At 36.0% G+C, this 11,660-nt stretch overlaps 1 protein-coding gene across 5 annotated transcripts in view; it reads left to right on the top strand.

Moving 5' to 3' along the window:
* PAN3 (poly(A) specific ribonuclease subunit PAN3) overlaps positions 1 to 6,202 on the top strand; it is a 134,512-nt gene extending 128,310 nt beyond the window's left edge. For all 5 annotated transcript variants that reach the window (XM_058547930.1, XM_058547931.1, XM_058547932.1 and 2 more), the window contains 2 exons: positions 852 to 990; positions 3,294 to 6,202. In XM_058547930.1, coding sequence (XP_058403913.1) covers positions 852 to 990; positions 3,294 to 3,434 — 280 coding nt within the window. In that variant the 3' untranslated portion in view covers positions 3,435 to 6,202. The remainder of the gene's footprint in view (positions 1 to 851; positions 991 to 3,293) is intronic.
* Positions 6,203 to 11,660: the final 5,458 nt, after the last annotated feature.

The raw sequence follows: 11,660 nt of genomic DNA on the forward strand, positions 1-11,660 counted from the left end.
TTCTGAAGTTTCTTAGGTTCTCCATGCTGTCCTTTGCAAATACAGATGCCTCTGACTAAGGAGCATTCTTCTCTGGGAAGACCATTCATTAATTCCTCTGGAACACCTTCCTTGCTTTCCCAGATGAATTCATGTTTCTGTTCTGTACCATATTCTCTTTTCTTAATAGCATTATTTAAATATGCGGTTACAACTTTCTTTGGTTGTATGATGTCTGTTTTCCCCACTAGACCGTAAGTCCCAAAGGTCAATGAAAACTAACAGTGGTCATTTGGTCAATTCTCCAGTTCTTTGCAGCTCACTTTCACCACATCATTGCATGATGGTAGGAAACCAAATCTACCCCCTTTTTGTTTCCTAAACATTTTCCTGTTTTATGCTCAGCAGTAAAGTAGAACACACATCTGACCATCTCTCTCTACTCTGTAACCTCAGGGTGAGAGGAGGAAAGAGATCATCTCTTTCAATCTATTTTCAAAGATATCTAAAGACATTTTCTTTCTTTCCCATTTTATCTAACAGTAGGGGCTTAAATAAAGAAGTGATTATAAAATAGGAGTGTGTAAGGGGTGATTGCCCTTGAGAGTTTAAAACTGGTATTCATATACTTTCATGCTAAGTGAGATGATTTTTTAAAAATCTATGGACAATCTAGACATAAAATTTGAAAAAACAATTTTTAGCCTCCCTGTACCTTTCGAAGGATTAAAAAAGAAAAAAAATACACACAAAAAAACCCTTATCTATTGGAGAAAACAATAAAATTAAACTAGTTTTGAGTCTGAAGAATAAACGTATGGCCATGTGGTATATAGCATGAGTTATTGAGGTAAAATATTACCTTCCTCCAGGTTTCAGAAGGATCCTACCTGGTCAGAGACTGGAGACCGTTATCTGTTGAAACTTTTTAGGGATCATCTTTTTCATCAGGTGACAGAAGCAGGTGCTCCTTGGATTGACCTCAGTCATATCATTTCTTGTCTTAACAAGGTAATTTCTATCTGGATTTTTACATAATGCTGTCTACAATGTATAGAATTTCATCTTCTACGAAAACTAAGAGACTTTAGAAATTAAGATGTACTCTACTGTAGCTTACAAGACATTAATAATTATTAGGTGTATCTACTTAATAATAATTTTTAGAATAGAAACACTTCTTTTAACAACTGCATGAATAATTTCAGAATTTTTCACTTTGGATCGTTTTATTATGATAAAATGTCACCAAATGACTGCCTCCCCTCTGCCCCTTATATAGTGTTTTATTTATGTGTTATTTTGCTATACCAAATAAAACAATGAGTAGAAAAAACAGAAAAATAATTTTGTGCTTAAATATTTTTCAGAAGTTGGAATTTCTTTCTTCTAAGTAATTGTGAGTCATCTTGAATGCCCTGCATGTTATCAGTTCATTTGCTGTTAACTATGGATATACTAATCAAGTATTACAATAGTAAAAGCACATTAATGGTCACATCAGGAGGCCCAGCCGTTATAAATGGGAAAGGTGATTAGATGAATTTAGATAGAGATATATTATAAATTTATTTGAGAGGTGAGTTTTTGAAAGAGCTAGGAGAGAGACAATTTACAAAGGAAGGGAGGAATACATTTTCCTTATGAATTACTTGAAATTACAGAGCTTAGAGCGGGTCTCCAGAAGTAAATCCTAGCCTTTGTATAGGTTTATATCTCAATCAGGGGTGGGCAAACTGTGGCCCATAGGCCAGATTCATTCTCTAAGGCTCTTTTTTGTACAGCCTGCAAACTAAGAAAAATTTTTACATTTTTAAAAGATTGTAAAACAAAAAACAAAACTAAGAAGAATATGTGACAGAGACTGTGTGTGGCCCTGAAATTTAAAACATTTACTGTCTAGCACTTTATGGAAAACATTTGCTGACTCTTGCTCTAAACTGTCCCTGAATTATAAGTAGAGAAAATAACCTACTATGGCACATGATTTAGAACTGTTAACGTACAGTGTGCTGATCCTTTAGGGAAAGTGTTGTGGTGTTTTATTTTTAAGCACTACTTTGCCTTGTTTGAATTTCCTTAAAACTCTTTAGAGAGTATTGTCAATAACCTACATTAAGATGGAACAAAATTCTGTGTACCATTGAACTAATCCAGTACAGTTTATATATTCATTTGCTCTTTTCCCTTGAGGGAAAAACATTTTTTCTTGAGAGCAATGAGGGGAGAATAATTCTACTAGATTTTAGAAAATAGTATCAAAGCACCAATAATCGTAATTAAAAATATGTAGAAGTAGTATCAACACTAACAAGTAAGTAGATCCCATGGAATAAGCCATGGACAGGTATCTTAAGTGAAGATTATTGAATGAATATTAGGATAACTGAAAATTTGAAGAAAATTCTATTTCATTTCATAAAATAGCTAGTAGTAAATAAAATTATCCCAAATCTGAAAGTGTGACAATTTTCTAAGTTTTGAAAGAGTATAATAAATTAAAAGGGATGGATGGTCATATTGATGATATAAAAATTAAAATTTTACATGGCTTATTTTGGTAGAAATGATGACAGTGATTAGTAAAATGATTTGAAAGTTTGAGCCTTCAGAATTAGTTTTAAACATATTTTAATGAGTGAATTAATGAAAAAGGAAGGAAAAATGTACATTGAAAACTAACAAAAATAAAGTGAAAACCTTAACAAGATAAGTTATTTGATGGACTCAGGATTAGCATTTATGCTTTATACAGACCTTATTAAAACATTAGTAAATTAAAATAGCAAGGCACTCATTTGATATGGAGTTGCTGGTAAATTGGACAACTCATAAATCAATGGTGTCTGATATCCTTTGGAAATCAATTTGGCTATACTTATTAAGCTATAAAATTATTTATTATTATTCATTATTTATACTTTTAAGTATTTCTCCTAAAGAAGTAATTCTATAGAAGAAAAAAATTAAGTAGAATTATATGTTCACTGCACTATAATTCGTGATACAAAAAAATTGGAAGATACTGGGGGAATAATTAAATTATGGATTATCAACTGCATGGCTTATAATGCAAAGAAGTGTTAAGTGTGAAAGATAGGTAGAAACATAGGGCAGTGTTTGAAAAACATCTGAGTTGAAAAGTGTGTGCATACTGATTAGTAAAGGTGATGTAAAATATTTGTGTATATCTAGAAGGGAATGTGACAAAAATTTTTTAAATATTTCATTTATCATTGTTGCAAATATTGTCCTAAAATAGATTATTTTCTTCATGATATGAACTTCATAGTTTGTGTATCTGTCTGTTTCAGTTAGATGCTGGTGTGCCAGAAAAAATAAGCCTCATTTCCAGAGATGAAAAGAGTGTACTTGTGGTGACTTACAGTGACTTAAAGCGCTGCTTTGAGAATACTTTTCAAGAACTGATTGCAGCTGCAAATGGTCAGTTGTAGTAGTTGCTCAGAAAGCACGCAGGACATGGCTGAGGAACTAACCAATAGCAAATTGCACTACAGCTGAACTGTTTTCATCATCTCATTTCACAACTGGGAAACAAACAGGAGATGAGCAAAGCTGCTTGCACTTCAGTCAGGTACACTGTTACTTGAAAGGAAGAATGTTTCACTTCGCCTAGAGCTGTGGCTGCTGTTGGGGCCATATCTGTGAAGAATTTATTTTAGATTAAGGAGCACCATTAGGTGAATGATGTTCCGGCTTTTGTTTTTTCCACTTGTATATGCACTAATTTTAATTTTTTAAAGACTTTTTTCTGATCTTTGAACTTTTGCCACGTTGTATACTTATTAAGGGAAACTATTTGCAAGGACATTTTTGGGAAACAATGCTGGGCAGCATTTTTGTCACTGAGGGTTGCAGAATTTGCTCTTTTGAGGGTAGGTTGCCCTGAATAACATAATGGACCAGGTAAATAATTTATAGAAGTGCAGTATAGTGCGTAATTCTTCTAAGAGTATTGTATGCAAGCTCTGTATGCCACCCACTGTTAGTTCAAATTGAGATTTGTTTTGTTTTGTTTTTAAGAACACACAAAGAGAAATATCAGTGAATTGTTGGATATGAATTCCCCTATTAGTTGATTTAAATCCTTTCTGAATAAGAGTGGATAAACAGTAACTGAAGGAGCACATAGAGCTCTATGCTCCAAATTCAACCAGAGCCTTTTTTTGAAAAGGTGTTTCCCTGCTAGTCAGTTACATTTACATTTATGCAGTTTTTTAATAGAAAAAAAATTAAGAAGTTGTGTTAAAGGCCTGAAGTTCAGGAGTATATTGCTTTAGGTTATTTCCAGTTTGCTTTTTTGTATAAAGTTCTGTTCTTTGAACCACAGCTTTATTATGGTACTTTACACTGGATACAGACACAAAGACACTGTTGAGAAGATGAACTAAACACAGCAGTGGTCTGGCATCAAGAGCTTTCTGAACTTTTACAGCCTGAATCTGGAGGGATAACAATCTGCTGTGCCTTTGCAGTCACTGCTTAGCCCAAAGTAATAGTACTTTTGATAATAACTATGTGGGATATTCCTGAATAAGTCAGTCTCAAAAGTTGGGAATTTTCATCCTCTTAACTTTCTTAATATTTGGACGTGCAGTTGTCGCCAAACTTGGGTATTCATGGAATTTCTAGTTAATGAAATACCTATACTTTGATACTGAAGACTGCCAAATACATAGGAATTTTCTTTCATAAAAACAGTAATGAAGACTATATCTCCTTTCCCAGCACTGAATGTTTTACTAGCACTGGGTGCTCACCATGCAACTATGAAGAAAATGTGGAAACTCAGAAGGTCAGGAAAGACTTCCAAGCACTTGCAACTGATGTTACAGTCTTCAATTTTAATAATTACACATATTTGTAGTTTTCAGAGAAGTTTTTAATATTTCTCTGTCCACTTTTTATAAGCTTTAAAATGATTTTCTCTGCCTTGAGATTTGCATCAAGAAAAAGCACCTCTCTTCACCTGAAAGCTTTGAAGACTAGAGACATGCTTTACATGTTTTAACAAGTGTATTTTGAGTCCACGTTTAGTAGCATCAGTTGTTGAGTTAAAAAGAAAATCAATTATTGCATTTGATCTGGATGGATTTTAAAAGGACATAATGTTCACTATTCAAAGGATAATTAACATTTGCCACCATAATGTTCTTTTTTATGAAAGGAACAAGAACTTGGAGACATTAACATGCAGAAGTCTTTTATCATTAGCTCATGTATTTGAGGAAGAGCAGCTGTCTTTTTATATGTTTTTTGACAAATCATATTGTAATTCTTTTGTACAAAAAAGAACTACTTGTATTCTAGAAGAAATATGAAATGCTTAATTTATAAGCGGGCTGGAGATTTTTTCCAATATTGTTTTCATTGAAAATGAAAGGGGATCATCTATTTTAGTTTGGGGGTCTGGGAACCTTTTCAAAATTTAATTTGTGGACCAATGTTTTGTGAAAGCAAAGGAAGGGCAGGGGTAAAATAGGGCTTGAATTTCTCATTCTGTATAGACCAGCAAACTTCCCTCTGCAAGGCAGGTTCAAATCACAAACCCAAGAATGTTTTCATAGTTTGCTTCAGCCCCTAGTAACCTCAGGACTTGGTTTGAATATAAAAGGTAGACAGCTGATATGTTTTCATGGGTAAATATTGTCAGCCAGAAAACAGTTGGTGTCAGGTAATACATATTTTTTTTAAGCTTTGTTTTATATTTATTTTTCCTTTAGTTTTTATTGGGAATGGTTTCAATAGAACTCATTTCTGCTTAGGTGTTTTTTGGGGGAGCCCTCTTTTACATAGTGTATTCCATTTAAGAGGTTGTCTAAAAGTCTTTTTAATTCATAGGAAGATTTTAATATCTGAGAATTGTCAAATTAAGGATATAAACTTCTCATTCCTTCCTGTTATGACACACAAAAGCACAGAAAGGACAACTCTTGAAATCATGTAATGTGTTGGTCATTTCAACTTTTTGTACCCATTTTAAATTCTGTCAGTGTATTTACTTCATTGTAAATATTTTTGAGGGTACCTTTGTATTTTGCTTTTGACCTTGGTTCTGTGATTTGGATGTCAACAACTTCCCTAAAAAGCACCAGTATGTTAAGTTCGAATGTCATGATCCCAATATGGGTTATTCATGTTTAATCCTGTTTTCAGTCTCTATGTGTACAGCAGTATTTTTAATAAAGAATTACAGAGAGTAGTTTGTCTTTTTTTGGTACCAGTTCATTTAACAAGATGATGTTTGTCTTATGATCAGGCTTTAAAAGGCTGAATATTTTCTACGTGTTTTGGAAGAATTTTGGGTGTTTGGATGAAATGGTGGCAGATTTATTCATTAATTTACCAAATACCTATCTGTTAAATGCCTATTTGAATCTGTTCTAAGCACTAGAAATGAAGATATGAGTGCTTGTTATTTACAAAATGTATAGTTATACTCAAACATTTCTGTATAATACATGGCTTACAGTGTAGTTTAGGAGAGAAGATCTACTTATGTGAATGGATAGGGACTGATATATAGCTAGCTAGTCTTTGAGTCAGTACTTAGTTAATTTGCTATGTAGGTGAAGGGTGCTCTTCCTCCCAAATTCTCCAGAAACATTATTCAGAATATCAGGGTAGATAAAGAAAATATAGCAAATGTTAACATTTGTTGAATCTGGGTACTGAGTGTTTATTGTGTTCTTTTTTTATGTACATATGAAATGAAAAGTTGAGAAAATACAGTACAGAATAGAAAGTAATAAGGGACTTGAGGCATAGGTGAAGGGAAGCTAGAGTAAAGTGGAAGGAGGGATTATTTTCAGCTGAAGGAACTGGTGAGTTGCTTTTAGAAATTCAGATAAGGAAGAGAATAAGTGTAGAAGATCTTTTGTGTAGAAGGATCTTAAAAATCCATGGATTCATATGCCAGTCAAAATGACCATTCTAGGTTCATGGGGAAGAAGGAAGACTAGTCTGTCTAGAATGGAGGGTGTGTTTGGGGATCTTTTAGGTTTAAATTTCTTAGGAGAAAATATTTTAAACATTGTTAAAGCGAGGCCAGTGTTACATGTGATACACTCTGGCAAATGGAGATAGAGTAGCTTTATTGTTTTCATCTCCTGTGCTCTGAATGGTCAAACACAGTGGGTTTTTTCCTCCACTTTTAGCAAGTGCACAGTTAGGGACACATCTGTAAAATATCCTTCTATATACACGGGGGGTGGGGGGGGGCGGTGAGGAAAGAGAATTTTAAAACACATGTCCTTAAAATTTATTAAAAACGATATGCACGGTGATTAAGCAACCAGCTCACCAGAACAAGAATGCCTGAGTTCCAGTGCTGGCTCTCCCCCTTAGAGCTCTATGATCTTGAGTAAACCCACTCAGTGCCACAGTGGAATGAATTGGGATTCGCTCATTCGTTAAATATTTATCGAATGCCTATTATATGTCAGGCATTGTTCTAGGGACCAACAGAACAACTCTGACCACAACAGACACAAATTTTGGCCCTTGAAGAGCTTCCATTCTAGCAGAAAGAAGACGAAGTGTATAGTACGTTAAGAAATAATAATGGCTATGGAAAGAAAATAGAGTAAAGGATGTGGGTAAGGTTGCCAGATTTAGCAAATAAAAAGGTAGAACGCAAAGTTGAATCTGAATTTCAGATAAACAATGAATAATTTTTTTAGCGTAAGTATGTTGTGACTATTGCATGGGACATATTTATGTTAAAAAATGATTTGTTTATCTGAAATTCAAATTTAAATGGCCATCCTGTGTGTCCTCTTGCAACTCTAGATGTGGGGAGTATGTGGTGGTGACAGAATTTCAAATGGGATGATCTGGGTAGTAGGTCTCACTGAGAAGGTGATATGTGAGCAAGGACTTGAAGTGAAAGAGCCAGCCATGTAGATATCTGAGGGAAAAGAATTCCAGGTCAGGGAATGTGCCAGGAATATTTGAAGAATGGCAAGGAGGCCTTGTGGCTAGCATAGAGTAAGTAGGAAGTGAAGTCAGAAAGGTAGTGGGGAAGGGGTAGTGTCTTGTAGACTATTTTTAAAATCATTTTGGCTTTTATTCCCATTGAAAGAGGGAAGCTGCAGGAGTATTCTGAGCAGAAGAATAACATGATACAACATTTAAACAGGATTGCCTTGGCTACTAGTTAGGAAGCTCTTGCAGTATTTCAAGTGAAGGATGATGGGGATTTGGACTGGGGTGATAGCAGTAGAGGTGGTGTCAAGTGATTGGATTCTGAATATATTTAAAGGTAGAGCCAACAGGATGTCCTGATTTATCGGATGTGGAGTAAGAAAGCAAGAGAGAAGTCAAAATGACTGTTAACATTTTGGCCTGCTGCTGACAGGATGAAGGATTCTACTGAATTGAAAAATATTGTAGGCACAAAGGGGTTTTTTGAGGGGAGAAGCTAGGCAACAAGGAGAATAGGGAAATGAGGAAAGACAGTTGGGAATTTTGTCTGGGGCCTGTTTGAGATGTTTAGTACACATTTGTTCTGGTTATTTATTGTTTTGTAACAAGCAACTCCAAACTTAATGGTATAAAACAACAACCATTTTATTATTCTCAGGAATACTATGGATCATGAATTTAGACAGGGCACATCCTGGATGGCTTATCCCTATTCCATTATGTTTGGGGCCTCTGCTGAGAAAATTCCAATGGCTGGGAGCTGAAATCATTAGCTCTAGCACGTGAACTGAATGACTTGAAGGTTGGGCTCAGCTGGGGACCATCAATGGAAGCACCTACACATGGTCTCCATGTGGCATACACTTCTCCAAGCATGGCGACTGGGTCTCTAGTGGGAGCTTTTGGAGAATGAGTGTACCATGATCCTTTCTGTCCTGGCCTTGGAGTCATGCAGTGTCACTTCTGCCACATTCTGTTGATTACAAGTGAATCACAAAGCCAGCTCTGATTCTAGGAGAGAGGAATTTGATGAGGAAGTGGCAATGGCACATTGCCAAAGGTCATGTGGAATGGGAGATATTGTGGCAGCTATTTTTGGAAAATACAATCTGCCACAGCATCAAGAGGAGATGTCAATTTAGCACTTGCATGCATCCGAGTTTGGAGTTTAGGGGAGAGATCTGATCTATACAGGTAACTTACCAGTCATTATCACATAGATGTCATTTAAAGCCCTGAGATTGGTTGAGATCATGAAGGGAGTTAGTATAGACTGAGAAAAGTTCCAAGGGCAGAGCCTTTGGGTAACTGGAACAATGTTCAAAGGTCAGAGAAAAGAGAAAACTAGTAAGAGAGAAATGACCAGTGAGATAGGAAGAAGAATGTGTGATGTCCTGGAATCAAAGTAAAGGTGTTTTTGGGAATAAGGGTCAAGTTGTTGATGAGTCAAGAAAGATTGAGACTGAAAATTGGCCAATGGAGTTAGCAATATGGAGGTCACTGATAACCTTATCAAGAGCAGTTTAGTGAGTGTGAGAGGGAAAGCTAGGCTTGAGTGGGTTTGTGTGTGCCTGGGAGGAGAGAATTGGAAACAAGGAGTATAACCAGCTCTTTCAAGGAATTTTGCTGTAAAGATGAATAGAGAAATGTGGTGGTAGCTGGAGGGGAAAGTAGGAATGAATGTTTTTTTGTTTTGTAAGATGGGAGAGATAATAGCATGTTTGTGTGATCCAGTGGAAAAGGGAAAAATTGATGGAGGTGAGGTGAATTGCTGGAGCAATGTCCTTGAGTAGATGAGAGGAAAGGATTAAGTGCATCCTTAAGTGTTTTGAGTTGGCCACCTAGCAGGGAAGGCAGAGTATATATATAGAGTATAGATGCTGGTAGGTAGGTGGATGTAATGGTGAGATTTTGAGGTTCTCTTGATTACTTCAGTTTTCCCATTGATGTGAAGGGTATACTGATAGTACCTATCACACTGGATTGCTTTGAAAATTAAATGAGTTTATTCCTCTAAAACTCTTAGAAAGTTGCTGGCACATAAAGTTGACTTTATATATTTTAGTCTGAGATTAAGCCCTTACTCTTTTTAAGATGGATTTTTCTTCTATGAAAAGTTGTGGTAGTAAATCGTAGGTTTTTCTTGTAATAAGCTTTTATTGAAGAATAGCATAGACTTACACAAGTTTGCAGGTAAGTGTATATAGCTCAATGAATTATCACAAAGTGTACACACCTGTGTACCACACCCAGGTCAAGAAATAGAACATTAGTGGCATCTAGTTGGTTTTTTTGGTTTGTTTGTTTTTTCTCCCTTAAATGTCCTTAGTTTAAAAAATAGGAGGCTAGTCGTCCTGTGTTGGGACCCAGTGTATTTTTGAAAAATTTTCTGGCCTATGAAACCCGAAAGTCTGGTAATATGTTTAACAACAAGGAGTCCAGTAAGCCTTACTGGGCCATCCTTCTGCTGGGGGAAAGAAAAAAATCAATTCCCAAATGTCCTGTAAGTTTTCAGTGTCATGAGAAAATTTCTAAACTATGATGTGACACCAATTCTTTGAGCATTCTTCAAATCATTTGCCTATAAATGAGTGACTTTTATGTTATGAAAACCAGTAATATTTTTAAAGGGTTTCAGATTCTTGAAGATAAAGTGCCTCTTCAGTTAACCACAAATTTAGGGGATTTACAGGATTAGTCATTTACCCTTTTTTCTGGCCTTTGTCCCAAAGAAAGTAGGCCTATGTTCCCTTTCACTGTCTCTCCAATCTAGTTTCCTCATGATGTTATTAGGAAAGTGTTGGTATAACCACTTTCTAAGACAATGTTGGTCACTTATTGTGTCTCTATTAGTGATTATTGGAATTGTTTCTCTTCCTAGAATGTAATTCACAAAACAAAATTGAAGAATATTTTATTTAGCCTAGTGAACTTTTCTTAGGGAAGCTGTTTTGTCTTAGGCTTTTGCTTAATTATTTTGTATGGTTTCCTGCACACAACCTCTAATACACACACCTACACACATCCCGTAATTATGGTAATTGTTTATTAGCTGAAAATTAGTGTTTGGGAAAGCCTGCCTCTTTTTTAATGGGGGATACTTTCACTCGCACTCAGCTCACACACTCAGTCTGCACATTTTACTTGTGATATTATTCATTTTAGTGTTTAGTTTTCTGGGCAATCTGCCTGGTTTGATTGTGTTTTGTTTTTTTTTTTTTGTGAGGAGGGTCGGCCCTGAGCTAACATCCATGCTAATCCTCGTCTTTTTGCTGAGGAAGATGGGCCTTGAGCTAACATCTATTGCCAATCCTCCTCTTTTTTTTTACCCCCCAAAGCCCAGTAGATGGTTGTATGTCATAGTTGCACATCCTTCTAGTTGCTGTATGTGGGACGCGGCCTCAGCATGGCCAGAGAAGCAGTGCGTCGGTGCGTGCCTGGGATCCGAACCCTGGGCCTCCAGTAGCGGAGCGCGCACTTAACCGCTAAGTGATTGTGTTTTTTATTTACTGTTGGCAGTGTCTCGATTGTTTAGAACAGCCATTTGTAGTATTGATAGGAAGCGCTCTGCCCTCTCTTCAGCAGGGCTTCTTGCTGTATCTTTCTTGAGCTGTGTTTAGTGGTAAGTATTTAATGAGATCTCCCAGAACACCAGGCCCCCACCCCCAGGGAAACCTATGACCCCTTTTTTCATTTATAAAAGCAAATCAGGGAGAAAGTATATAGATGTTTTT

This window comes from Diceros bicornis, chromosome 9 (genome assembly GCF_020826845.1).
Source record: "Diceros bicornis minor isolate mBicDic1 chromosome 9, mDicBic1.mat.cur, whole genome shotgun sequence".
NCBI lineage: Eukaryota > Metazoa > Chordata > Mammalia > Perissodactyla > Rhinocerotidae > Diceros > Diceros bicornis.